At 57.9% G+C, this 23817-nt stretch overlaps 7 protein-coding genes across 7 annotated transcripts; 3 read left to right on the top strand and 4 right to left on the bottom strand.

Moving 5' to 3' along the window:
- The first annotated feature begins 365 nt into the window (after positions 1-365).
- On the top strand, positions 366-3496 carry B0H64DRAFT_470288 (uncharacterized protein). The gene is made up of 3 exons (XM_062807826.1): positions 366-1420; positions 1522-2411; positions 2473-3496. Exons 1-3 carry the CDS (start codon positions 611-613, stop codon positions 3041-3043), a joined length of 2271 nt encoding a protein of 756 aa, XP_062663693.1. The 5' UTR covers positions 366-610; the 3' UTR covers positions 3044-3496.
- A 1505-nt stretch (positions 3497-5001) lies between these two features.
- B0H64DRAFT_8862 (uncharacterized protein) lies at positions 5002-5959 on the bottom strand. The gene is made up of 2 exons (XM_062808928.1): positions 5938-5959; positions 5002-5877 (listed from the first exon to the last, which is right to left on the bottom strand). Exon 2 carries the CDS (start codon positions 5796-5798, stop codon positions 5184-5186), a length of 615 nt encoding a protein of 204 aa, XP_062663692.1. The 5' UTR covers positions 5799-5877; positions 5938-5959; the 3' UTR covers positions 5002-5183.
- A 1019-nt stretch (positions 5960-6978) lies between these two features.
- On the top strand, positions 6979-8150 carry B0H64DRAFT_8734 (phosphoribosyltransferase-like protein). The gene is made up of 2 exons (XM_062808913.1): positions 6979-7682; positions 7896-8150. The coding sequence occupies exons 1-2, from the start codon at positions 7124-7126 to the stop codon at positions 8042-8044; spliced, it is 708 nt and encodes a 235-aa protein (XP_062663691.1). The 5' UTR covers positions 6979-7123; the 3' UTR covers positions 8045-8150.
- Positions 8151-8919: 769 nt separating this feature from the next.
- B0H64DRAFT_470286 (glycosyl hydrolase family 47-domain-containing protein) lies at positions 8920-12703 on the bottom strand (the record flags this gene model as incomplete). Its single annotated transcript, XM_062807825.1, has 3 exons — positions 12124-12703; positions 9005-12067; positions 8920-8943 (listed from the first exon to the last, which is right to left on the bottom strand). Exons 1-3 carry the CDS (start codon positions 12385-12387, stop codon positions 8920-8922), a joined length of 3351 nt encoding a protein of 1116 aa, XP_062663690.1. The 5' UTR covers positions 12388-12703.
- Positions 12704-13407: 704 nt separating this feature from the next.
- Positions 13408-14541, bottom strand: B0H64DRAFT_8686 (uncharacterized protein). The gene has a single exon (XM_062808911.1). It carries the CDS (start codon positions 14359-14361, stop codon positions 13645-13647), a length of 717 nt encoding a protein of 238 aa, XP_062663689.1. The 5' UTR covers positions 14362-14541; the 3' UTR covers positions 13408-13644.
- Positions 14542-16159: 1618 nt separating this feature from the next.
- On the bottom strand, positions 16160-18556 carry B0H64DRAFT_8666 (uncharacterized protein). Its single transcript, XM_062808907.1, has 3 exons — positions 18114-18556; positions 17058-18053; positions 16160-16975 (listed from the first exon to the last, which is right to left on the bottom strand). The coding sequence occupies exons 1-3, from the start codon at positions 18393-18395 to the stop codon at positions 16355-16357; spliced, it is 1899 nt and encodes a 632-aa protein (XP_062663688.1). The 5' UTR covers positions 18396-18556; the 3' UTR covers positions 16160-16354.
- A 1081-nt stretch (positions 18557-19637) lies between these two features.
- On the top strand, positions 19638-20641 carry B0H64DRAFT_8648 (uncharacterized protein). Its single transcript, XM_062808904.1, has one exon. It carries the CDS (start codon positions 19740-19742, stop codon positions 20424-20426), a length of 687 nt encoding a protein of 228 aa, XP_062663687.1. The 5' UTR covers positions 19638-19739; the 3' UTR covers positions 20427-20641.
- Positions 20642-23817: the final 3176 nt, after the last annotated feature.

The following is a 23817-nucleotide window of genomic DNA, read 5'->3' as shown; positions in this document are numbered from 1 at the left end:
CCCCCAAACCTTAGATAGGTATACTGTAGCTCTATTGTTGCTGTGGTCTAAGCTCATGGCTGTGCTCTCTCCATCTTTTTCTGTACTAATCTGTAGTCGGTCCTTTGATCTTGGGATGGAGGTTCACGGCTTGGCAGCGTTCCGATCGGAGCAGGGATACCTTATCGCTACAGGGGTCCTCGGCAGCCCTGGAACCTGAAGGGACCTGCAGGGTCCTCGAGCGGGCCGCGGTAAGCTGTGAACCAACAGACGCCTCGCGTGACACAATCACCAAACTCGAGGCCAAGAAATCCTGAGACCCTCGAACGCCTGACGGGGACCTAGTTTCTTTTCGTCTTTTTTCCCTCTTTCTTTTTTGTGTTCCCGAAACCCAGAATACAAGAGCGAGAGACCGCGACGACGACACGAATAGGAAACCCCCAGCGAGCTCCAATCGATCGACACGCAAAGACACGGATACCCCACGAGCCCGACCATCCCAAAACACAAACATGCATCCATCAACCCTGTAACACCCGCCCAACACCAACCATAATACCTACTGTGTAGAGAAACACCACACAACCCACAACGCCACAAACAACCAACCCTCGCGCCCCAACTCCCGCGAATGGGCCTCACCCAAAGCAAACCCCCGAACCCGACCGGGCTCGATGGGCTCGACGGGCACGGCCTCCCCCCCGCCGCCATAACCCACCGCCGCCGCACCTCCTCCTTTCCCATCACCACCACTACCACTACTGCCCCCACCACCAAACGCAGCAAAACCAACCCCCCGAAACCAACCACCAAACCATCCCATCACCACAACCCCCCGCCACAACCCGCCGCCTCCCTCGTCTTCTCCTTCCAACAGGGCTCTGAACGCGCTCAGAACCGCAGGCTGCTCGCCACTGAGGCGTCGCCGCTGCTGGGCCGGTTTCGTGCCGTGCCGAGGCCGGTTGGTGGTGGTGGTGGTGGTGGTGGTGGGTATCGCAATGGGGGTGGTGGGGGTGGTGGAGGGTATCGGAATGGTAATGGCGGGGGGAGGAGGGGGTCGGGGATGGGGTTAGGGCTGGGGTTGGGAGGGGCCGGAGGAGGGGGGGTAAGGGGGTCGGGGCAGGTTGGGTTGTTGTCTTCTTCGTCTTCGTCTTTGGCCGAGGCGGGGCCTGGGTGGAGGGGGAGTGTGCATGTGGGGTATGGGGCGCTTGTTGTGGCTGCTGCGGAGGAGGAGGAGGGTGACGACAGAGAGGATGGGAGTTGGGAGGACGAGGAGGAGGATGGCGGGGTGGGGTGCTGCTGTTGGGGCGTGGGGAGGACGCGCAGGTTGGTGAGGTGGTTTGGGGATGTCTGGGTCGATCCCAAGGCGAGCGCCGTCAGGAGGGTGGTGGATGTGTGGTGGAGTCGGTGGTTCGCGTTGGTGGTGTTGCCGGCGTTGTTGGTAGGCTGCCCCTTCTTTTTGGTTTCTGGACCAGAGGCTCGAGTTGAGCCGAGACGGGCTCCGGAACCTTTTGACTCGTGGAAGGCTAACATTGTCTGTAGGCCGTAGCGTGGGTTTCCATCCCCTTTCCCCAGTACCCGCTTCCCGGCGACGAGGGAGGCGGTCGGCCAGGGGAACCGCAAGATACCCCTCGGGACAAGGTACCGGGCCACGGAGCCGCCAGGGTGCGGGTCAACTTCTGGTTCTTCCTCTTCGTTTACTACAGCTTCTACAACCTGACGGCCCTTATCTGGATTACCAAAGTCTTCAACATATACAGCCTCAACTGGTGGCCCCAGCCGCTTGGCTTCCCCATCACCATGTCCGCCATCGCCGTGATCTCCATTGCGGCCCCGATCCCCATCTACCTCGCCCCCGAGACCAGGTTCCTGACCATCCACAATACGGCCTGGATTTCCTGGACCTTTGTCATCATGGCGATGCCTGTTGCCATTGCTTTCTGCATCCTCATGACAAACGAACGCCATATCAAGTTGCGGCAATCGCTCTCCGAAACGCAGCGTATCTTCACGACATCATGGTGGGCGGGAGAAGACAGCCCGTCACCACGCGGCGGGAGACGAAGCCGCGCCAGCCTGGACCCTTACGCCTTTGATCCGGTCCCAGGCTCATCGGCAATTGGCGTCGCGGACAGCCGCTACCATCGCCCCGCCGTGCCCGTCAGGATGCGTCGCCGATGGTTACCAGCGAGCTTTGTCCGCTTTATATGGTTTTGTCTCGCGTTATTTATCGGCTTAATGGCCTACGTTCTAGGGGAAGCCTACGCCGAGATCTACCTGCGCACGCTGCCGCATAATAACTTTGAGACCATCGTCTATGTCTACGGGTGGATATCAACGGTTTATCTGCTCGACGGGCTGACGGGTTGGATCTTGGGAGGGAACGAGGGTGAGCGGGTAGGGAGCTACCCCTTAAGCTGGATCTTCAAGCTGTAAGTGCATTTCTAAACACATAACCTAGGTTCTTGAGCGGCTCGACTCACTAAAATACAGTTACTTCATGCTCACCTACCAAACATACGTCCGCGCTCTGTACGCGCGCTTGCGCAGCCCCTCGCAGTTCATCCTGCTCCAAGTCCTCTCCTCGACAGGCCTCATCATCGTCACCCCGATACTGATGTCAGCCCCTTTCCATTGGTTCTTATCCGTGATCGGCGTCAACGGCCAAAGCTACGGCTCGTATCAAAAGATGTGCATTCGCAACGTCTTCATCCGATTCATGGCCGAGAACGCGTCCATGCTGACCTTCCTCGGCAGCGTCGTGGTCCTGCACTTCGGCGCCAACAAGGACGTTTACCCCTACTTCACCTTCGACAGGACCGAGGAAGACGGAGACTACAACTTTGGGCTGACCTTCTACGCCTCGACCATTACCTGGGGGTGCGAGCTCGTCGCGAGCTTCATCGTCGACTGGCTCATCCGCTGGATCTACAAGGTGAGCGTGGTCACCGAGGGCAAGCTCGATTTCATCGTCTGGCCCGAGCTGCTGCCGACCTGCGTCGCCGTCATGCTGCACGTGCTGCAAAACATGCTCTTCTCCATCATCCGGCTCCAGTTCCGCTGAGTTTATGGGTATGGGTTCGGCCACGCCGAGAGCAACGTGTGGCCGCAGAGGCAAAGCATTGGCGATGCCAAACGAAACCCGGCTTATTATTGCGTCAACCGTCGGCATCCTTCCCCCGGCGGGTCCAGCCTGTCACAGCCCGCCGCTCGCTCCCGTGTGCTGGCCAAGCAGGATCCGTGGGCCGCTCGCTGGACCCGGACCCCTGGATTTTCGGCGCTCACAAAGTTAACCTTTTTGCGCTTGTTTTTCGTTTTACTGCATGTGTTTTCTTTTTTTTGCTTTTTCTTTACCCTCTTTTAATGCATGCGAGCGAGGAATTGAGAGCATTTGCATTTGGTTGGAGGAATGCACGATACCCGCGTTTGTCTTCTCATCGCATCGAGCTCTTCTTATGGTTTTGAAACGGATAATTATACGATTTTGGATAGGCACGCTGTTACGATAGACATGAACATAGGAGGGAGGGAGACTTTGTTTTTATATTCGTACCAATGGACAGGCACACTGCGGCAATGCCACCACCCACACATATTCCCGCTATCAACGGCTGGCCTCGGCCCACCCTTTTTAATGGTGTGCAATGGTGTGCGAGATCCGGGAAGCGACCTCCTCGCCGGGTCGGTGAGAAAGATAAGAACTGGGGACCCACGTCGTGGTCGGGTTTCACGGCCGCCCAGCGGGCTCTTGTTCTGTTTCCTTCGCGCTGCAGCACGGTAATAGAGTGCACTCCTACCCTGCCGGACGCGGGCCGGCTGCAGCGAGATCTTCTGGGCAGATTGGTACTGTGTGCTGAGCCGGCATGGGTCCCGCCCCGTCGCACTGCGTCATGCCGTTCAACCTCCGGGCTCACTGAGGGGACGCGGGCTGGACTGGCACCGGCTCTGGAGCGTTGCGGGATGGTAAATGTTGATGCGAGGTTCTGAGGATCTGTTACACTTTTGGATACGGGGTCGTGGTCTCGACAACGGCTCGGTAATTTCTTGGGCAAAGATGCGGGGGGCACAACTTCCCCTCCAGGGAGTCTTGTGTGCTGGCTGGTCGGCCTGGACAGTCATGTCATCCGGCGACCGCCGACAAAGATACAGCCTTACTGATAGTCGATGCCGTGTTACCCTTCTCTCGGGACTTGAGGCTGCCGCCCAGATCCGGTTTCGGATCCTGCGTTGGCGGTGCCACGGCGTGTGCACGGAGCCGGAGCCGGAGATCCGGGCCCAGTCTCGACTCGACTCTCCAGACTGACTCGAATCAACGACAAGGCGGTCAAGTTGAGTCCACAGTCGAGTGGATCGTAAGGGGAAGGGGGGGCGGTGAGGGTGCAAGTCCGAACCAGAACAGGAGAAAGAGAGCAGCGGGTAGACTAATGCGGCTATGAAGTCGATGTTGGATGGGTCAATGATTGCCAAGTGGAGGCTGCAGTTTGCTGTCGTACGGCTAATGCGGACGATCTAGAATCTGCCACTCTGCCGTGGCCTGCTATCGGCATGCGAGGAGGACGGATGCGGGCATTCGATCTGATTTGACAAGGCCCAGGCAGGCATCACTTCGCTAGTTTCCGTGTTGAGCAATTCCATGCTCGAGCACCTTTGCGGTTATGAGGAGTCGAAGGTTGTTCGGTATCGAGAAGGGTAAAACCGTAAAAGGCAGAGAAGAGCGTAATCCGAGTGGCCTCAGTGCGGATAACGGAATGGCCATGACGACACTCTTTGATCATAGTTGCCTGATTTTATGCTGTTTATCGGATCATGGATCTCACCTGTTTCGCACCAGTTATTGTTAGAAATCCCAAGTAGTTTCGTCGGGTGCCGCAGTTTCAGCCACTGAGTTAGCATCAGGAGAGCGAGGCGCCTCGGTTCCCGAGCACAAGAAGAGCTTGAAAATGCTGGGCGGAAACAACAGTCTTTAACTGAATCACCCAACGACCAGGGGCGGTTAAAACATAAGCGCGCATTAAGCCGAACCATATTTCGGCATACTTGGGCATAGCTGCCTTCACATGCCGTCAGAATGTGGCAGTCGACTCGACTGAGGTAAGTTCGGTAATGCCCGTGCTGTCTTGACTTCACACTTATCCAAACACGAGGTAGTTTATTCCAGTAGAGACTTTTGACTGTGATGGGTTGGGTGATGGCGATATTCACCATCACTTGCGAAGCAGGCAACTCAGCTGTGAAGCTTGCGTAATGGGGGCGGTGAAGCGGTTTTCAAGTTGTAAACTTCTTATTGGATCCTGTTCTGCAATCATGCTGCGGAACCACAGTCCCAGCCAAAAGGCGGCCAGGCTTTTGTTAGGTCGCCTGCACGGCTCCCGGGGAAGAGAGCCCGGTAGACGCGAAACCAGGTGCGTAGTTCCCGAAGAACCGGATATGTCGAGAGATCCGAATGCTAGCCAAACGGATGTGGGCCGACCAAAGGGGGGTTCAACCACACAGCCCGGTATGCGCGCTCGTCTCAGGCAAGTTGCTCTTTTGTTTGACGTGTGGGAGAGCGGGAGGGTGTTTGGCCGGTACGGAATAGTCTCGTCACATCTCGCAATAAACAGACAGTAGCTCGCTTCACGAAGCCAAGTGAGGTGTGAACGCCGTGGGGGTGTGAGATGGCAATTGGCTGGATAGATATAGTCCCCATGGTGGTGTGATGGTGGAGCACCGTGTTTGTGTAAGTGAGCTGGTTTGGTGTGTTGGAGGTCGGGGCCCGCAATCAAACTGGTTGGCTGCCGAATGTCCGGCGATATTGGGCGAGATGTTTCTCTCTCCATTCGCTCCGTCTGGGAGATTTCGCTTTTTTTTTTCTTTCACACGGGTTATCAGAGGTGCAGAGGTATTGAGATAGTCACTCTGTCAATGTCAGGGTTGCATTTCGTTCGGCCCACGAAAAGTTGTCGGATGGAGCTTCACTCATCAGGGCATTCAGGGTACAGGCTTACTGAGTGGCGAAATGATCCTCCCACTCTCCGATAAGCTCCGAGCAAGCCGCCGGCTGGCTTTGCTAAAGACCGTGAATCTGGGGAATTCTCCACAACTACACGAGATAAGCGTGCGTGGGCGGCCCAGCCATGGATGTGATGAGCTGGAAACAGGCTCCAGGGCCTCCACCATCCTCAGCTTGCAGACCGACCACGGGGGGTGCAGCCAGTCGGCATCGGGGTTGTGACACATGTGCATGCAGTGAACCCGAGACCACAGCTACGGCTGGGGTAGAAGCGAGAGCGGTGTGTTTTTGGTAAAATAGCATGGCCCGTGTTCCAGCTTGTTGTTTGGTGTTGTTGCTGCTGCCGGAAAGTTCGATCTTGGATGGAACAAAACTTTCCGTGCATCGCCAGGCAACCAAACTCTCTCAGCTGTGCTTGCAGCTTGCCTGATGAGTGGTTGTCTTCAGGTACCCTGGCTTGGCGAGCATGCTCCTTCCATCCCACTCATCAGTGTGCCGCCTCAGATCGCCTTCACCCCACCTTCCCAACTCATCCAATCTGGTCAGAACGCAGACCTTCGCCAAAGTCGGACCAAGCATTTCAACTCCCTGGTACCTACCTTCCCAGATAGGTCCTATTTTCAGGTTTTCATCGGCATATCGGTGGTGGTCACGGTGTAATCAAAGTCGGTGAGTCGATTTCTTTGCTTGCCGTTTGCACTGGGGAGGGAAAGATAAGACCGGGCATCGCCGTGGCCTCGAGGACACACTTCCAGGTTGTTATCCCGGAAGGGAAGCCCCGGTGCAAATAATCACAGGGCTGGCCGCTTTCTCGGCCGGTCCTCCACTTGGGAGCATATCCATCTTGTGCGCATTGCAACATACACGGATCCGTTCGAGGGCCTTTTTCCCTCACCGACTCCACCGGGGGGCTCAGGTCCCCTCTGACTCCTTCCGGGAGGGGCCGTCTCGGTTTTCAGTTTCTCTTTTTGCACTCTGGCAGATTGATGGCAGGGTGTCCAATTCGCTCGTTTGTCTCTTTCCACTGCTGACGCCCAAGCATTTCGTGCTGCACACCCTGCTGGCCGCAATTTTTTTTTCTTGCTCTTGAGACACGAGCACCGCGCCTGCCTGCCTTCCCCTCCCCTCCTTCTCTCTTTCTCTCCCCTCAACATGAGCACTTCTACCAACACTGCCCAATCTCTGGCGCAGACCAGCAAAGACCAGATCCCCCCGACCTCTGTCGAAGCCGCCGTCCTGGCTAGCAGCGCCACCTCCAATTCCAACGATGCCTCGCGAGGACAGCCCCCCGCCGCCGCCGCCGGTGCCGCCGAACTCGCCAGTACAAAGATAACTCTGCTCGGCGCCCTCAAGCGCTTCCCGGACTTCCCGATCCCCGGCATCCAGTTTATCGACATCCTACCTTTGTTCCAGGACCCTGCAATCCATACTGCCTTGCTGCGCGCCCTCGAGCTCCAGGTTCTCGAATTCGCCGAGCACTCGAAGCCTGATGTTGTAGTGGGGTTGGATGCGCGGGGTTTCCTGTTTGGGCCCTCGCTCGCTCTGCGTCTCAATGCGAGCTTCGTGCCCGTCCGCAAGCAAGGCAAAATGCCGGGTCCTTGCGTCACAGCGGCCTACGAGAAGGAGTACGGGACCGACTTTTTCCAAATGCAAGAGGGTGCGGTGAAACCCGGCCAGAAAGTGCTTGTGGTCGACGACATTATTGCTACTGGTAAGTGAACACTGTGATCGATCCCCCATGGCGCGCGCCATTCACACAAACCGCTGGCTTGAAATCCGCCAATCACCCACCACCACCACCTCGCCTCGTCCCGTTTTCCCACAACAAGCGGGGGTGCTTCTTGTTTATCAGGGTGTTTTTGCGAAAAATAAAGAAAGAAGCGATGGCCAATTTTGTTGTGCATTCAGCTAACATTGCACGCAGGTGGCTCCGCTGCTGCTGCCGGTTCTCTTGTCAAGCAGTTGGGTGGTGACTTGATCGGATATCTCTTCATTCTCGAGATCCCCTTTCTGAACGGCCGCTCCAAGCTCGACGGTGTCCAGACGGTCACTCTTCTGGAGACGGACGAGTGAAACCGACATTCGTCGTGTTGCTCAAGCCGACCATACCACCCTTTTCCGGTCCCGACTTCATGCCGCCTAATTCGCCCGCACCGATTTTCAACAACATATTTAGGCCTAAGAACCACAGCCTGGTTAATGATGGTGGGCGGGAAGCCAGGGCTCGGCGGTCTAGGCTTTTCGTTTTTCGTTTTCATTACAATTGGGTTGGGACCGAGATCCCTTTAATGAACTGGGACATTGAAGCAGGGGAGGCGGTTGACTCGGCCAGGCGTTGGGGTTATCAAAAGTTCAAGAGGGTCAATTGGCCTTGGGGTGGAATCAAGTCGCTGAGCCACCAGAACCTGCATGATAGACGCGACATGTCTCCTAGGTCGCGTCAGCTTAATTGATCTCCGTTGAGCGCACTCGTGACGGTACATGAAAGATGCAAAATGTGTTGCTGGGTTGGTGACTGAAGAACGTCCATGGACCACTGTCATTGACAGCATGGCCAAAGTTGTTCCTGCAAGAACCTTGACGACTTGATACAGCATATCCAATCATAGAAGGAATGTTGAGATCGTCGCTCACTCCCATTTCCGCAACATATAGGGTCGATCAATGCTTTGTACATGTCTATCATGAATGTTTTGCACACTCTTCTCCCTATATGCCCGCACCCTCGCAACCTCCCTTTCTATACAAACAAAAGCACAAAAACAGACAAAGAAACAAACCCCCGCCAACTCCATCTGCCAACCTCCTAGCATCCATCTATCCATCGACCATCCATCTTTCCATCAACCATTCATCTACCCACCAGCCCCCCATCCATCTCTCACCCACCTATCACCAACCCCCCATCCACCCATCCACCCATCCACCCATCACCAACCTCACCAACCTCACCAATCCCCCCCATCCCCGCCCTCGTCCACAATGATATTCCCCACCCTCACCCCCTGACTCTCCACAAAGTACCCGCCTCACCAACCCGACCCGCGCCGCCGCCCTCAGCTGCTGATAGACCACCTCCCCGCCGCCCACCATGACCATCGCCAGCGGGTTCCGCCGCGGGATCCCGCCCGGCGTGCGCTGCACCTCGTCCAGCAGCGGGCGCACCAGTCCCGTGTTTGGATTTGGACTGTCGTGGTCGTCGTCGGAGACGATGATGACGAGCTGGAGCGCGGTGGGGGAGGGCGGGAAGGCGGGGATGTTGGATAGCTTGGTGGAGAAGGAACAGCCGCCGCGGCGGAGGAGGAGGATTTGGTGGTTGCGTGGGGCGGGGTCGGGGAGGGGGGTGTTGTTGTTGTTGTTGTTGTTGTTGTTGTTGTTGTTGTTGTTGTTGTTGTTGTTGTTGTTGTTGTTGTTGTTGTTGTTGCCGGGGTTGGAGTTGGAGTTGGAGTTGGGGTTGTCGTTGCTATCGCCACCGCCGCATGCGTCGCCTGCTGCGTAGATGGTTGACCAGGGGAAGGCGGCGTTGGGGACGGGGCCGAAGGGTGGGGTGCGCGGTGGGATGCTGTTGGTGCTGGTGCTGGGTGTGTCGGGGAGGGGGGCGGCGCCGACGCCCGTGGGGGTGATGCCGGTTGTGTTGATGACGAGGTTGAAGGGAAGGGAGGCGCCGCCTGTGGTGAGGCCCATGCCCATCCCTGGGAGGGAGGTGGGGAGTTGGATGTCGAGGGATGCAGTGATGCGGCTGAAGAGGGATTTGACGAGGGAGCCGAGGTCGGTGAGAGCGGCGGCGGAGTGTTCGGCGTTTTGGAGGGGTTCGACGTGCGATTCCTCGTTGCCGTCTTGAGGGGTGTGGTCGTTGGTTGTTTCGGCAGTACTATTACCGAGGAGGTCGACTTGGTGGAGGTGCTGGAGCTTGACCATGACGGGGTCGCGGACAAGGTTGAATCTAGGGTCTGATATCTCCCCGAGGATGGATCGGTCAAAGACGACGGACTCGTCGCGGCCCAGTGGGACACCGTTGACCTTGCTGACTCGCCATTCTCGTTCCGGGCTCTCCTCCAGGCGCAGGGTTATTTTCAAGCCGGACAGGCTGGAAACACGGATGCGGTCTGCAGTCAGACGCTCCAAGTTCTGGTTCCCTAGCATGAAGTTGAAGGCGCTCCCGCCAGCCGCTTGTCCGGCGTTGGATGAAAATTCCAGCATGAGCTCTGCCGGATGGTTGACCCTGGCGCACACACCGTCGCGGGGCATCAGCTCAACCGGGAGTGTCCATGGGAACAGGGTAAAGTTGGACCTGGCCATATGCTGGCCGGACATCTGCCCGCCATCGAGGGTGAGTGGTGAGGTGGACAGCAGGTGCAGATCCAGCATGCGTGCGGCGTGGTAGATGTCGTCCCTGGCGGCGATAACCGAGCCGGATAGAGGAGTTGTGGCGGGGCGTGGAGGGCACGAGTCCGTGAACGCTTCGTCGTAGGGAATGGCTAGATCCTTCCGATTGGGCCTCGTGGGTGGAGGTCTGTCCGCTGTCACAGCTGTGGGGATGATCAGCGGATGACCCTCGGTGGTGAAAACGTATGCGCCGTCAAATGCGTTCATGGGGTGCTGGTCATCATAGAGCAGATACATGTACTTGGACGTCTCCCCGAGAAAGAAGCTCTCCATACGATCACTCTTCTCACCATCCAGGACGTTTTGCAGCCCCGCCCAGCCGCACGGGGTCCAGCACCGTCTTTTGATGTCCCGCTGTACCATCTCGCCAACGTAGAGGTACCAGGGGTCTTTGGTGGCGCGGTATAAGTGGTATGTAGACTCGATGAACTCCGGTCGCAGCGGCCACCATCCGAGGCCACCTTCGACCGTCTTTTCCCGCATGGACCATCGTTCCGGGAGAGCAGCATAGCGTGTCCAGATGGCCGTGTAGAGCAGGTTCGTCTCGACGGCCTCATCCACCTCACCAGCAAGGACCAGGAGCCCCGAGTAATAGGCGCCGAGGCTATCGACCCAATTGGAGGCCAGTGAGCCGGTCCATAGGTTGACGTTTTCGTAGTGGGGATGGTCGCGGTCGCTGTAGAGATGGCGCTTGATGGATGCGTGTGCGTGATGCCAGGCTTCGAGGAACGAGTCGGGCGAGTTCTCGGCGTCACTCAGCGGAGGGAAAAGTGTGTTTGGGTCCATCCACTCGCCACCTTGGTTGGGCCGGGCCACTGTCCGGTTGGGGAGCTCGTGGCCCGAGAGCAAGATGTGGGATTTTAGAGCATACTCGAAGAAGCTGTCGGCGCCCGCACCGATCACGGCATAGGAGCCTATCCAATTCCCCTGCTCGGCGTCCACCCCGGCGCCGATCAGCCCTATCTGGCTCTTCCGATACCACACGGCCCAGAATGCCCTCTTCGCCAGCTGCTCGAACCGGGGGTCACCGCTAAGGCGGCTGAGGACGGTGAACTCCAACACTAGAGACCCCGCCCCGGCACTGCACGTCTCAGTAATCTCGGGCGGCCCATCCGCGGTCCCAGCCGCACCGTCACCGTGGAGAGGTGAGTTGGTGTAGAACGGGATGCCGTGTCGAAGGTTGACGCGCGGATACGGCATGCCCGTCTTGGTGTAGAAAGCCGGGAGGAGCCTCTGGCCCAAATCTTGAGCCAGTCTCAGCAGCTGGCCATCATACGTGAACCCACTTGGCCAAACAACGGGACGGGGCGTCACGAGGTCGTCGCCCGGGCGGCGGGGTTCGTATCCCGTGATGGGCAAGGCACCGATGGCGAATAGATGAGCACTCAGAAGGCCCCCAAGGCCACGGATGACCGTCTCAAATACTTGCACCTTGCTGTCGACATCGAAGCCGCGCCCGCGTAGACCCATGCCCGAAGGACCGGGGGTGCCGTCCCCGTACTGCTCGACCAGGGCAGCCACGCCGTTTTGGAAGTCGCTCAGCGCCTTGGGTCCGGTATTGGCATCCTCTGGAGGAGCAGAGGCAAGAATTGCCAAGGTTGAGAGGCTGTCGATGAGCGTGAGAGAGTAGTTGCCCAGGACGTCGTTGAGCTCGACATTACGCGGGTTCTTTCCATCCCGAGAGAGTGGGGTGCAAGACACTGGACGGAGCTAATGCGGTCGGGTCAGCGGTTTGGTCCGGAGTCGGCAAAAGGTAAAAGCCATACCTCATCCTCGGGGAAGGCAATATTCATGTAATTGTCGAAGCCGTGATAGAACATGTCGACGGTTTCCCGCCGGAGCTCCCTCACACGGTCCGGACGCATGGCGGCAGCCACGGGCCAATGGCCTAAGCAAGCCAACAAAAAAATGCATCCGAGAAAGACTATCCGGTTGAGCCGATGACGGACCCCCGGAAGCCGGGGGTTATTGATGGCCGGGCCGGGGCTGAATCGGGAGCCATGGTCGGCGGCCAAGTCGCGGCAGTCCATGCCGACAGGGCATCACCTCGGAAAGAAAACCGAACGCCACATGTGTGTTTGCCGAAAAAGGCGCCGATTCGCGTCGGCGGGAGTGGCAACGGGAGTGGCAGTGGGCGCGCAAGCCAACTTCAAGCCAACTTCAAGCCAAATTCAAGCTTGTGGTGATTTGTTGTTGCCGATGTGGCAGTTCGAGAAGCACGCCTTGGCATCAGCAAGTGAATTCCATGCAAGCCCTGGCTGACCCTGCAGGAAGGTGAAGTTGTCCTCTGTTGAGTCCCACTTTTCCCCTTTGCTTGGCGGCGGGATGGCGGGTGTCGGCGCCGTTGCGGGTCTGGGGAACTTCGTTTAGTTACGATTTGTGCATCAACACCCAAACCAAATCAAAACCTGCAGGTTCCCGATGTCAACCACTCACAGTTCCGGTGTCTCGACTCATCGCGCTTGTCTTTCAGCTACATAATGCCGCAGTTACATTACAGAAGGAGAAAATGCGGAATGCGCGCTTCCTCAGCCAGTCCTTTTTTCCCGCGGCACGCAGATCCGAGCATCGACCCAAAGTCGAGAGACTTGATGCCGTCCAATAAACCCCAACTGCAGCTTGCATGGCGCTGCGCACGGGCAGGGGCCAACCACACTCTTCAAAATTTTGTTAGACTTCTTCACAAGTCGCGCCTTGCACAGTGTTTTCCAAGAGTAGGGTGGTTTTAGCTCCGTTATCATCCAGTTCGGCCGCCGTTGATGCTCCAAGTCACAGTGACCTTGGCAACCGTCGCCGGCTTCTTCGCACACCATGAGGACTTCGCTCTCGGGCCGCGACTACGAGCCGAATCTCATGGCCAACTGAAGTTTGCTGTTCTGTTTCAAATATTCAACATTTTGGCCGCCAATGGACCCCAAGAAAGGAATTGGCATCGAGGCTAAGTTTCGTCCCCGTTGGTACACCTTAGCGGGCACCACAAACCACCACAGCCGGGTAGGACATCACATAACCAACTTCAACATGCAGGTCCACGAGATGGGGGGAGCGCGGCAAAAGACTTTGAGGCGCGCCCAACATGCAGTGTCGTAGGCGCAAACGGCCAGAGATTTGACCCCGGGTGGTTGCATACGCCGTCCTCGCAGGTACACCCGTCCCCATACTGTGTGATACTCGCCATGCCCGCCCATCTTTTGCCCAGAAGGGCTTCCCACGACGGACCGATCCTCGCCGGGCAGCAATCGCAACTCAGTTTAACAGACGTGTCATGCAATGCCATCGCGTCGTCGTCATGACTCCGAATTACCCGAGATGACCAAAACCCGGTGAACCCTGCGATCACATTTGTCGGCCGCTCCGAGCTCGATCCCGGGTTGCACGAGCGGATGCGCCATTCTGCAACTTGAAATGACCTGCAGCGTGCCGTAATGCGGACGTGATAGGGCTGTTTGTTGGGCACCGACTGTTGTGAGCCGCGACCAACCCCACGGGGCCGGACTCTTCATTGACGTCCACCAACTTACAAGTAGCCCAACAGTGTCCAAGGCAAGCAGACCCAGAGGCCATTCCAAGCCGCCACATGAAACATCCATTCTCTTGACTGAGAAGCAGTTGGAGGTGAAGGCAGATGCCGCCATGCGTCCCGATATCAACAACCCACAAAAGATGAACAAACGCCCGCCCGCCCGTCCCGTCGTATTCGGGGCTTCGAGCAACCACACGCACAACCAACCGGAAGACTCCCATACCAACCTCGGGCCACTCTGAGTTAGCTCATGCACTTGCCGCCAGCTCGGGCAAGTCAAAGCGACACAAACATCCAACCCCCAGCCGCGGTGGAAAGGGGAAACCCCATTTCGGCGGTTAAGAAAGGATATGTCAGCGAACTGGTCGGCCTGATTGTTGTCTTGATTCCCTTTCCCTCCCCTGCCCGTCCTGCGCGTTCCCCAGCGATCTGCGGGGTAACTCACTACCCGGCAATGTTTGCTCTCCAGAGTATTCGGCATGTCCGTCAAGTCCCCTTTCTCTCCAAGGCCCCGGTTTCATCTTTCCTTTTCCCCCTGACTCGCACAACACAAGGAAACGAACCACACCAAAAATCTAAAAAAAAAAAATCTGTAATGTTGGGTCGGGAACAACCGGTTGGCGGCAGCGCGATTGCCCCTTGCAGGTTGGTGTTCGCTTTTGCTTGCAGTTCCGCTCCCCCATGCCCCCCCCATGTGGGGTTGGGCTGTTGGTGTGGTTGTGTCTTTCCCCGGGCCGACACCCTTGTGGATCGCAGCAAGCGGCCGCATGGGCCGGGCGGTCACTTGACCGATCACGTGCTCGCCCGCAGCTGAGCTCGGAATATGTACCCCGGTTTGCTGACTAACTAGCGCTCGTTCGAGACTGAGGTGCTTCTTGCTTTGCTGGGCGGGGGAGATGGAGATGGTCGCTGCGAGTTCTTTTTTCCTCTTTTCTCTCTCTCATATCGGTGGAGTGTGTTCTTCGTCCGAAGCTTCTCGCAAATGATTGATGAGTAGGCCAATTTACTTCTTGCCTTTTGCTATATTTGTCGCTGGAGCGACACGTGCGTAACGTCGCACCGCGATCGCAAAAAAGTTCCGAATTGGAGTTTTGTGTGCAACATGATACGGAAATGCCTGCCCGGGGTTCCCATGCTTGGCAAGGATTGGATGTCGGCGTTTGATGATTGCGATCGGGGTTGCGATCGGTTGCCTGGCAGCAGCCTGGGGAGCTCCCTGAATGCGAATTCGCAAAAGATGGAAGGCTGCCAGACGTCGCTTTTTGGTGGATTACACAGAGCGACCGAGTCGCTTCCGTCGTTTCATAGTTACAGGTGATCTCCCGCGCACTCCGGATCGGACACAGTCAGGGTGGTCAGGTCAGAATCCGCGTTTGGCAAACGATGGCGATTCCAGATTGCTCCTTTGGGTTTGTAATACCTACTGCGTATGGCTGTAATCCCCGATAGGGATCTCACTACATACGAATCCCGCCCCGGCCGAGACGCGGGATCTGAGGATCTCCCAGAACTGTGCAACTTTGCCTGCGGCGCTGTCGCGCGCCGTGGTGACATGCGGGACCGGGGATCTGGGATCTCGGAGGATTCAGCGTCGGCGTGGCTTTGCGATCGCTCAGGCACCATCCCATCGTCTCACTGCCAAGCCCGGATTGTGTACAATTGCCCCGAAAGAGCAAATACCTATCTGCCTAGGTGGGTAGCCGACGAGGTCGCGAAGCACAAAGTTGGGAGGCATGGCGTATCTTGAAAGGTTTCTATTTTCATTTCATGACGGGCGATACCTATCTAGTGCCTGACGTGAAATTATACGTTCCCGTGCCATGACTCTCTGCCTCCCTACCCGGCTTTTGCGGCGGATAGGAACGGAAAGGAAAGGCCGGGGGGGAGCTTCTTTTGCTTCGCCGCACCGTAAAATGACATTCTGTGAGATGGATGACGGATTCCCATCGAGAAACTGAGTCCGAAACACACCAGCGCGCCCCGCCGCCGAACTTCGCCGTAATCAACTGAGCCCCACCCAAGATGGCAAGTAAAGGCGAAACGAGATTGAAGAGGAGTACTCGGGAGAAAAGGAATGTGTAACATGTAACACACAGAGACAGAGAGAGTGAGGGAGAGAGAGAGAAACACAGAAGTTGTTGTTGTTGTTGCGTGAGCAAGTACTTATCTCTTATTTTTGCAGTGTTGCAATGTAGTAGAAAGTAAAGGTGGTAATGAATGAAAAAAAGGGTAACTTTGACTTTGAGATGGACAAGAAGGAAACAGAAACGATGACGATGACGATGCTGGTAAAAATACAGGATTACCGCCCCCAAACCAGAACCCAAACCGCCCACCCAAAACCCAAAGAAGATGCCAGTCAGGTTGCCCTGATTACCCAGCCCCCCGTCATTCTTGTTTCTTGTACCTTCGCCGTGGTGGCTGTGCCATGGTCTCGTTATTATCCTTGCGCCGTTGTGCATTTCCCGGGGTATCTATGAAGAAGGGTGCTGGAGCAATTGATCGCACGCTTGTCGTGCCACACGGGCGCTGCCCTGGTGATTGAACTCGCGGGGGGCCGCTGTCGAAGGCCGCCTCGCGCCGCCGGCGTCGGTGCTGCCGTACGCGAACCCGTCCATGCCATCCATGCCGTTGTCCGGGCTGAGGCTGCGCTCTGCCTTGACGTTGCTGAAGACGTCGTTGATGAGGTCGTCCTGCTGCTTGGCCGTCAGGTTGGGCGGCCCGCCGAAGTCGTCGCCCATCATGGTATCGAACTGCTGCCCCTGGCGTGCTGCCGCGTTGGCGGCGACGTGGTGCGCGTGCGCGTGTCCGTGGTAGACCGGGTGGTGCAAGCCGAGCCCGCCCGACCAGTCGCCCATGACGGGGTGGCCGCCGTTCTGGGGGCTGCCCTGCCTCTTGGCCGCTTTCTTGCGCCGGCGTAGGCCCGTCTTCTCGTTGGCTGTCGGCTCTTCCAAGCCGAGCTTCACCAGCATCGCAATAATATGCGGCTTCTTCCAGTCCCACACCCGGCAGCCGCCCGTCTCCTTCATCCGGGCGATGATGAGCTGGTACCGCATGTCCTCGAAGTAATCGAAGGCTTCCTTGAGCCGATCAATCTATGGCGCGTGATCGTTAGTACGATGGCTCAAGACAGGTGCAGGCTAGGCCGGGGGGGTGGGAGGGGTGGGGTTCCCTTACCTCTCTTTCTGGCCATACGCCATACCGGGCCACTGCTCGCGAGACCTTCATCTGGAGGGCGGCCTTCTCCCAGTTGCCCTGGTGCTTCTCTGAGTACCTGGCCTTCATCTCCTCCCACATGCCCTTGCCCTTCTCCGAGATGTACTCGTTCCGGAGCTGGAAGAGGTACTTGTCGTCCTCGGGAGCATCGTCCTTCAGCGTGAGCTTCTCCCCATCCTCTTCCGGCCTGAACTGGCCATTGGCGCTCGGCCCAGCGTGGGGCATCGCCTTGGGTGCGCGGGACGGCTTCCTGGAATTAGAGGGCTTCTTCCGCGGCGGCGCTCTCCTGCCTGGGCTCATGGCCCCGTGGGTCGGATACGGCCCGAGGAGCATGCCGGGGTCTCGCAGGTCCTCGATCGCGCCGACTTGGGCCCCGGAGTGCGGCCTAAAGTGTGAAGGGTGGGGTTGCGACAAGACTGGTGCCGACCCATCTGAAGGCATGCGGTGGTGCATGTGCGGTGTGCCGACCGGGACGTGTTGCTGGGCAAGGTATGCGCCTGGTTGGGCGACTTCGACGCCGTACGGGTGGTAATCTTGCAGCGAGTGGTGCGTTACATCACCGTCGTTTCCGCCCGAGACAGTAAAGTGGCCGAGATAGGGATCGATTGGAGGCGGGATCTCGCTCTTGGGCGAGGAGGTATGGTGGCTGACGGGAGGAGAGTGCGCCATGTAGGGCGTCATGAAGGGCGCGGCTTCCGTCACTGACGGGTTCACCGTCATGGGAGACGGGCTTTGGCTGCTGGAGTTCAGCTCGTAGCCGTTGTAGCTGTACATCTTGGATGTGTCGGGAGGCGTCGGCGCCTGCGGTGCGAGAGCCGGCGTCTGAGAATGGTGGTAAGTCCGCATCGGTTTCCCCGACTGTTTGTGCTGCAGAGGAGGGCTCCCCGAGCTCGATGCCGGCGTCAGGAGGCTTGGGTCAGCAGCGGCAGGGTAGTTGAACGACGAGACGCCGGATACCTGTAATACTGGTGGTGAGTCGCGGGAGAACTCAAGGACGTGGCCAGCGGGCCAACTTACTGCGCTGTAGGGGTCGAGATCGGCTGCTGAAGAGAAAGCACCTGTTGATGGGCCGCTAGTGCAGATCGGCAGGCCGTCTATCCGGGTCTGCTCGCCGTGGTGCGCCCCGGGCGCGAGGTACTGGCTATTGGTCATGTCGACGTGAATGTGAAGGCGTTTGAACGATTTCCTAGGAGAGGAACTGCCGGAGCTGCCGCCGTCTGAGTCTGATCCCAACTGGTCGCAGTCGAGAAAGTCCTCAATCATAGGCGAGTCGACCTCGTCTTGCCTGTCTGTATCCATGTTTAGTCGTTTGTCCCTTGGTCTGTTTGCTGCTTGCAACCAAAGATCTCGAGAACTCGACGCAGGAAAAAGGGTGCTGTTTCTTCTTGCGAGAGCGGCGTTTCCCTCTCTTTTACGCTTGGAGATCTCGAGATCGCGGCGTGGGAAAGCTAAGGAAGGGTGCCTGACCTTATAAAACTTGGCTGGCAGTCCGAGTGCGGCCCGGCTGTGGGGCAGGGTGCGGCGTCGAAGGAACTGGGGAACGTTTGAGACAGAGGAGGCTGATCTGACAGGCGAGGTCAGGGAACCGTCTATATTAGTGAGAAGGAGGAAGAGGAGCTTTCCGAGCGGCGGTGGGGCGGAAAGTAAGGTAGAAGTAGGCAATCGAGGTGGGAGGAGGTTGATGTATGTTTTCCGCGCCCCCGTTCCAGAAACATTGGGTGGCAGAAAAAAATACCCATGTGAACGCCCACCAGGGACCGTCAAGGTCTCGTTCGATCAATCAGGACAGAACGGCGCACCGCCCTTGTCGGGTGGGTGCGGGCGAGATACGCAGTCGGGTATGCATGTACTTTCGTACCTCGACTTCAATGCACACGCCCCCCCCCCCCCCCCCCCCCCCCGTACCCCGGTACATGCCTTGCAGTCACTGGACGTGCTAGGCGCCGACCGTTCAAAAAACTGTGCACGCAGACAACGAGACGGTATCGACACGGTGACAAAGGCGCCAGGGTATTAGTTGGAATTGCCCCTCTTGGACGGACGGACCCTAGACAGCTTCTTTTCGACGAGGCTTGTACCATCTGCGACCGTTTAACGCGCCCTAGCTCTCGTCCAAAGTGGCAGAGACGGCCACGATGACACCGGGTCGGCCAGGCATTCTCCCTTTCCCGGGACCCTCGAGGACAGCAAGCCGTGTGAATGGATGCTAGACGGGGCGAGGCGTTTCCGCCACAAAGGGCGCCGGCTCAGTCCCCAATCATGATAACGACCGCCGGGGCTCGGCTTGGTGTGCTAGTCTTAGCCAGAGCGAAGCCCACCGTGACCCGGTTCGGTGACATGGCAACATACTGCCGGTTCCCCTCCCCCAGGAAGAAGGGGGACCCTGGCCATCAGATCTTTTTGACCCCGAATAGATTAATGCAAACGGCGGAGGTAGCATTTGCCCTAATGGGCAGCATCTCGGCACTGAAGACGTGAGAGCGGGACGAGTCAATGGCCATCTTCAGCAGGGATGAGGGCCCCGGGGAAAAAAGGCAAAGGCCTGAATTGTGAAGGCGGCGTTGCGGGAACGATTTAGTGAGTGCACATCTTCTGCTAGGGCCGTTCTCGCTCGCCAGGGTGGGTGTGTGGGGGAGATGGGTGATGGACCCCCCCTTCTCCGGTATCGTATCGGTATGTACCGTGACATTCAACAGGGCGAACCGCACTCTCCACGGCGGACGGGGAAGCTCTGGTTCGCGCCACCATGCGGGAGGACCCTACTGTGAGATAGCCGCCGTTACTTCCTCCTCGTTGGCCGGTACGAAGCCAGTTGGTTCGACTCGGAGGGCGGATAGACGCCTCCAGGGCCACCCCGCTCCGGCATATCTCGATCGCGCACTGCTGCTGCTGGCCATTTGTAGACGTGGCTCGCGCTGGCATGTGTGTCGCTCGCCCGTCTCTACACTGGGCAGCTGGAACATGTCGCGTGTGCGTGCGCGTGTCGCGTTACGGTACCCCGGAGTTCTTGAGCTGTTGATGCATCACCGCTTTACCTGCCACCCGTTCGGCGAGCGAGCCGGGGGCGAAGCCGCCAATTGCCGGGGGTGGCATCGGCCTGCTAAATTTGAACAGAGCTGGGCTGCGGAAATCTGGGGCATGGGGGGCAGAAGACATGGGGTGCGATGGGGCATGCGAACGGGCACCGCGATCCCAGTCGGGCTCTTTTGCTGTGTGTATGGACCAAGGTTCGAGCGATGGTGCAGCGGCCCGAAAAACAGACCAGGCGGAATGGGTGGGCTGAGAAAGTCTGTTGAAAGCAACCGGGATTTCCTTCGCGACTTGGGTTGAAACGCTGTGCCTGCGCGCAAGAGGAATAGTGGGAAAAACGTCGAGGCTGTGTTACTCAAAAGTGGCAGAGAGGGCCGCGGCTGCCGGAATAGAGATGGATGACACCACCGAGAATGGAAGGATCAAATTTTCCGGGCAGCAACGCAGGAAAGAGCGCACGGAGATACGGCTTTAGGACACTGACAGCAGTATTTGCCCGATCCTGACAATCATTGCACTCTGAACCCTTGCCATCAGCCAAGGAAAAAGCCATCGATGTTCCGCGACGACAACACACTTCGTCCTCAAAACCCTCGGCGGTCGCCGGGATGCGCACACAACAATTTGTCATGCAGCAGACTCGACTTCCACTTACCTTGACTCACCACTGCTACGGTATCCGCGGGTTCTGCAGCCTGCAGCGCATACCCATACTTCTCTACACATCCCTGGCGCCCTGATTGCCACAATATCTGCCGTCGGGGACAAATGCGCGCGTTGCAATGAAACGGTTGCTCGGCGTATTGATTATTGTTCCATCGGCACCTATTTTGGCGATCCTGATGCCGCCGGAAGCCCTGCATTTCGATTGACAGCCCTTCTCAAAGCTGGCTTTTCGTGTTTCGAAGCATGCCCGCCGATTACGGCACAGCGGGCCTCAGGGCTCTTTGGGGCCAAGGAAGGGCGAAAACAGCAGCGCTTCTGTGCTTGGGGTCGTCCGTTTTCCGACGTGTGATTGGTGCTGCAACCTGAGGGCAAGAGGGTTTGGGCCAACCACAACTCTTACCAGTCTGTCGGGTCCGCGCTATACCCCTTTTGGCCTCGACCTGGAGCGGTGCTCGAGTGATGAGCGGTCAGTGGAGGAAAATGTGAGGGAAAAAAGCGGAAAGCTGAATTCGAACTTACGATGAGGTGCAGATCAGGTCGGTGGCCCCCCCTTCCCTTCTCCAGACCCCTCCTTCCCTGGCAGCAGCACCCTTCCCTGGCAATCGCCGACTGGTTCGGCACGCCAAACCACCATGGGCGCGCTTATTGCGCATGGCGATTGGGCGCGAAGAGGGGCGACCGTGCAGCTCAACAACCAACACACTTTTCAGAATAACCAACAGCTCCCGCGAACCGCGCTGTGCACGAACCACACACGACATTCCATACCAATACATCGGCGCCGTCGCTGAAAATCATCGCGTCTGATTTCGGTGCCCGGTCATGAAACCCCCATGCCACGAATGCAGCTTTTCCACAGCCCAAATAGCGGTTGCTACGCTAGCAGCGAACGGCAGGGTCTCAGGCGCAGGAAATGGATCCCCGAAACCTTTCGCTCCTCCACCAATCGCCACTTTTTCGACACGGACAGGCATCCCCCCTGCCCGCCGTCGACGCCCACTGATGGGTCTCCAGGAGACCCGTTCTCGAGCCCGTTCACGTTCACGTCTCGGGTTTCACAGCAGGCCGAAATGACACGCTATGACCGGATGGGAAATATCGCGTAAATGAAAGCCGGTGAGCGACGGTGCTGTGCCTGGGGAGACCGGCTGCTCTCCAGAATAACGCAACCGTTGCTTTTAAACCCAGCGCGAGATCAACGCCCGCAGCCCGACTTGGCAATCTTCATTACGATCATGCCCGAGGGGAGCATCTCCACCCGCCTCCCCGTGCGCGCGACGTCGGGGAGGAGAGTGAAAAATGGATGAAGTAGTATACCTACATAGCACTGCGGACTGTAACGGGAGTGCGGATATCCGCAACCAGATTTGAGCCCATATCGGCCTCCCAATCCGAGCTCCCGCTCTTTGCTTTTCAGGTAACGTTATCTGCTCGGCGTTTCCTCCGCCCCTCTCTCGTCGATGTTCTCGGGCTTCGGCCGGGTCAACTCCTCTCCAGTCTCTGCATAATATCACCGCGCAGCCGCCGTCAGGTCCCAGCAGGACGGAACCGCTACCCTTCTGCCTGACGCTATCCAAACACGTCACCTTGACGACTTGGTCTGATTGCACCGCGCCACGGACGAGGTGACAACTCGCTCATCACACCACCTCGCGACGTCGCTCGCCGGAGGACGCGGGTGGTTTCTGGGACGTCCCACGCCCAGTCCCCCTTTACGAATAACACGCCCATTATGATGAGACGCTTGTAGTCATTGCTCCGCGTCTCCGCGAGACTTGAACATTTTGCAAATCGCTTGATCATCATTGATGGCGGGTGGACCCGGGCCGTTTCCTCCTCAGGCTGGGGCCCCGATCGATATGGACGCCAGATGCACCGGGGAAGTCAGCCCCCGGTTTCCGCCTCGCCTTTTTCGTGGGTCTGGCCCTTCCCCTGCCCCTGCGGCGACTCCACTTCGGCAGCCTTTCCGTCGCCATCGCGATCATGTGTTGTCCACCCTGGCACCCACTCTGGTACACATCAGCAACGCTTTCGGCCGTCGAGGTTTCTCACTCGCTAAGGGGGTCAGGCGGCGGCGTGGAAAACTTTTGGGGGGGGGGTGGTGTCGAAGAGCCGGCAAGCAGTTTCTGGGCCTCCTCCGTCAGTGTTGACGGCATGTGCACGCCTTGCCCACCGTCCCGCGGTTGTGTAACTCTCTCTACAGCTGTGCCTGTCTCACACCCGGTTAAGGTTCTACAGCATGCCTCCACCAGAAGCCCGCAGAAGCCCGCTCCCGTCCACGTTTGTGCGACAGACGGCTTATGCCCGTACTTTTCGGGCCGCATCAAGCACCCTCGTCACAGAGCAGCCGAGACAAGATTGATAACTCGCGCAGATGCGGCGAGAGATCCAGACTAGGAACTGCGGTGAGCTTAACAATATGCCGGCTAAAGCATAAGGGCTACGAGCTTCCTGATTTGTATCGACGGTAACCCTGAACCGCCAGACTTCGCCTCTGTCCCTCTCTCATCACGTCGCACTCTTCGCGGGTTTGCCAAGGCTAAGGGCGGGAGCGAGAACATGCTACCTCTCAGCCTCGATCGCGGAGACATGACGGATAGACGGGAACCCAACTTCCCGCCGTGTGAAGATGTCATGATGGTACGCTGGGATGCCCTGTTCGCGCCCTGAAGTGCGTGGCTCGGGTCCACAGCAAAAGATCCAAACAGATTCCTGGTCGGATCGTGGTTGCTCGGCAGACGAGCTTAGCAACGGGCCAAGTGTGAATCACCGCAGGTCCGCGCCAATCCGCTGAGGCGTTGCGAGGGTCGAGCTCTGTGGGAGTGTGGTGCGTGGGCGTAACGTAACAGAATACAGTACAGTTCCGGGGGAAACTGTGCAGAACCTGATCCTGGTTGCTGGAGTGAGGTTACAGTGGCTGCTAGCCAGATCTGCTCGCATTTGTCAGGTGTGGGCTTCTTGCATCCCCTCCCATTGGCCGAAGATTTCAAAACCCACTTTCCCTCTGAAGAACCGCCAATTTGAT

The sequence above is a fragment of the Chaetomium fimeti genome (genome assembly GCF_033439085.1).
Source record: "Chaetomium fimeti strain CBS 168.71 chromosome Unknown B0H64scaffold_1, whole genome shotgun sequence".
In the NCBI taxonomy this organism is placed as follows: Eukaryota; Fungi; Ascomycota; class Sordariomycetes; order Sordariales; family Chaetomiaceae; genus Chaetomium; species Chaetomium fimeti.
The sequence above is the reverse complement of the archived record's forward strand: the minus strand, read 5'-3'. Positions and strand labels throughout refer to the sequence as shown.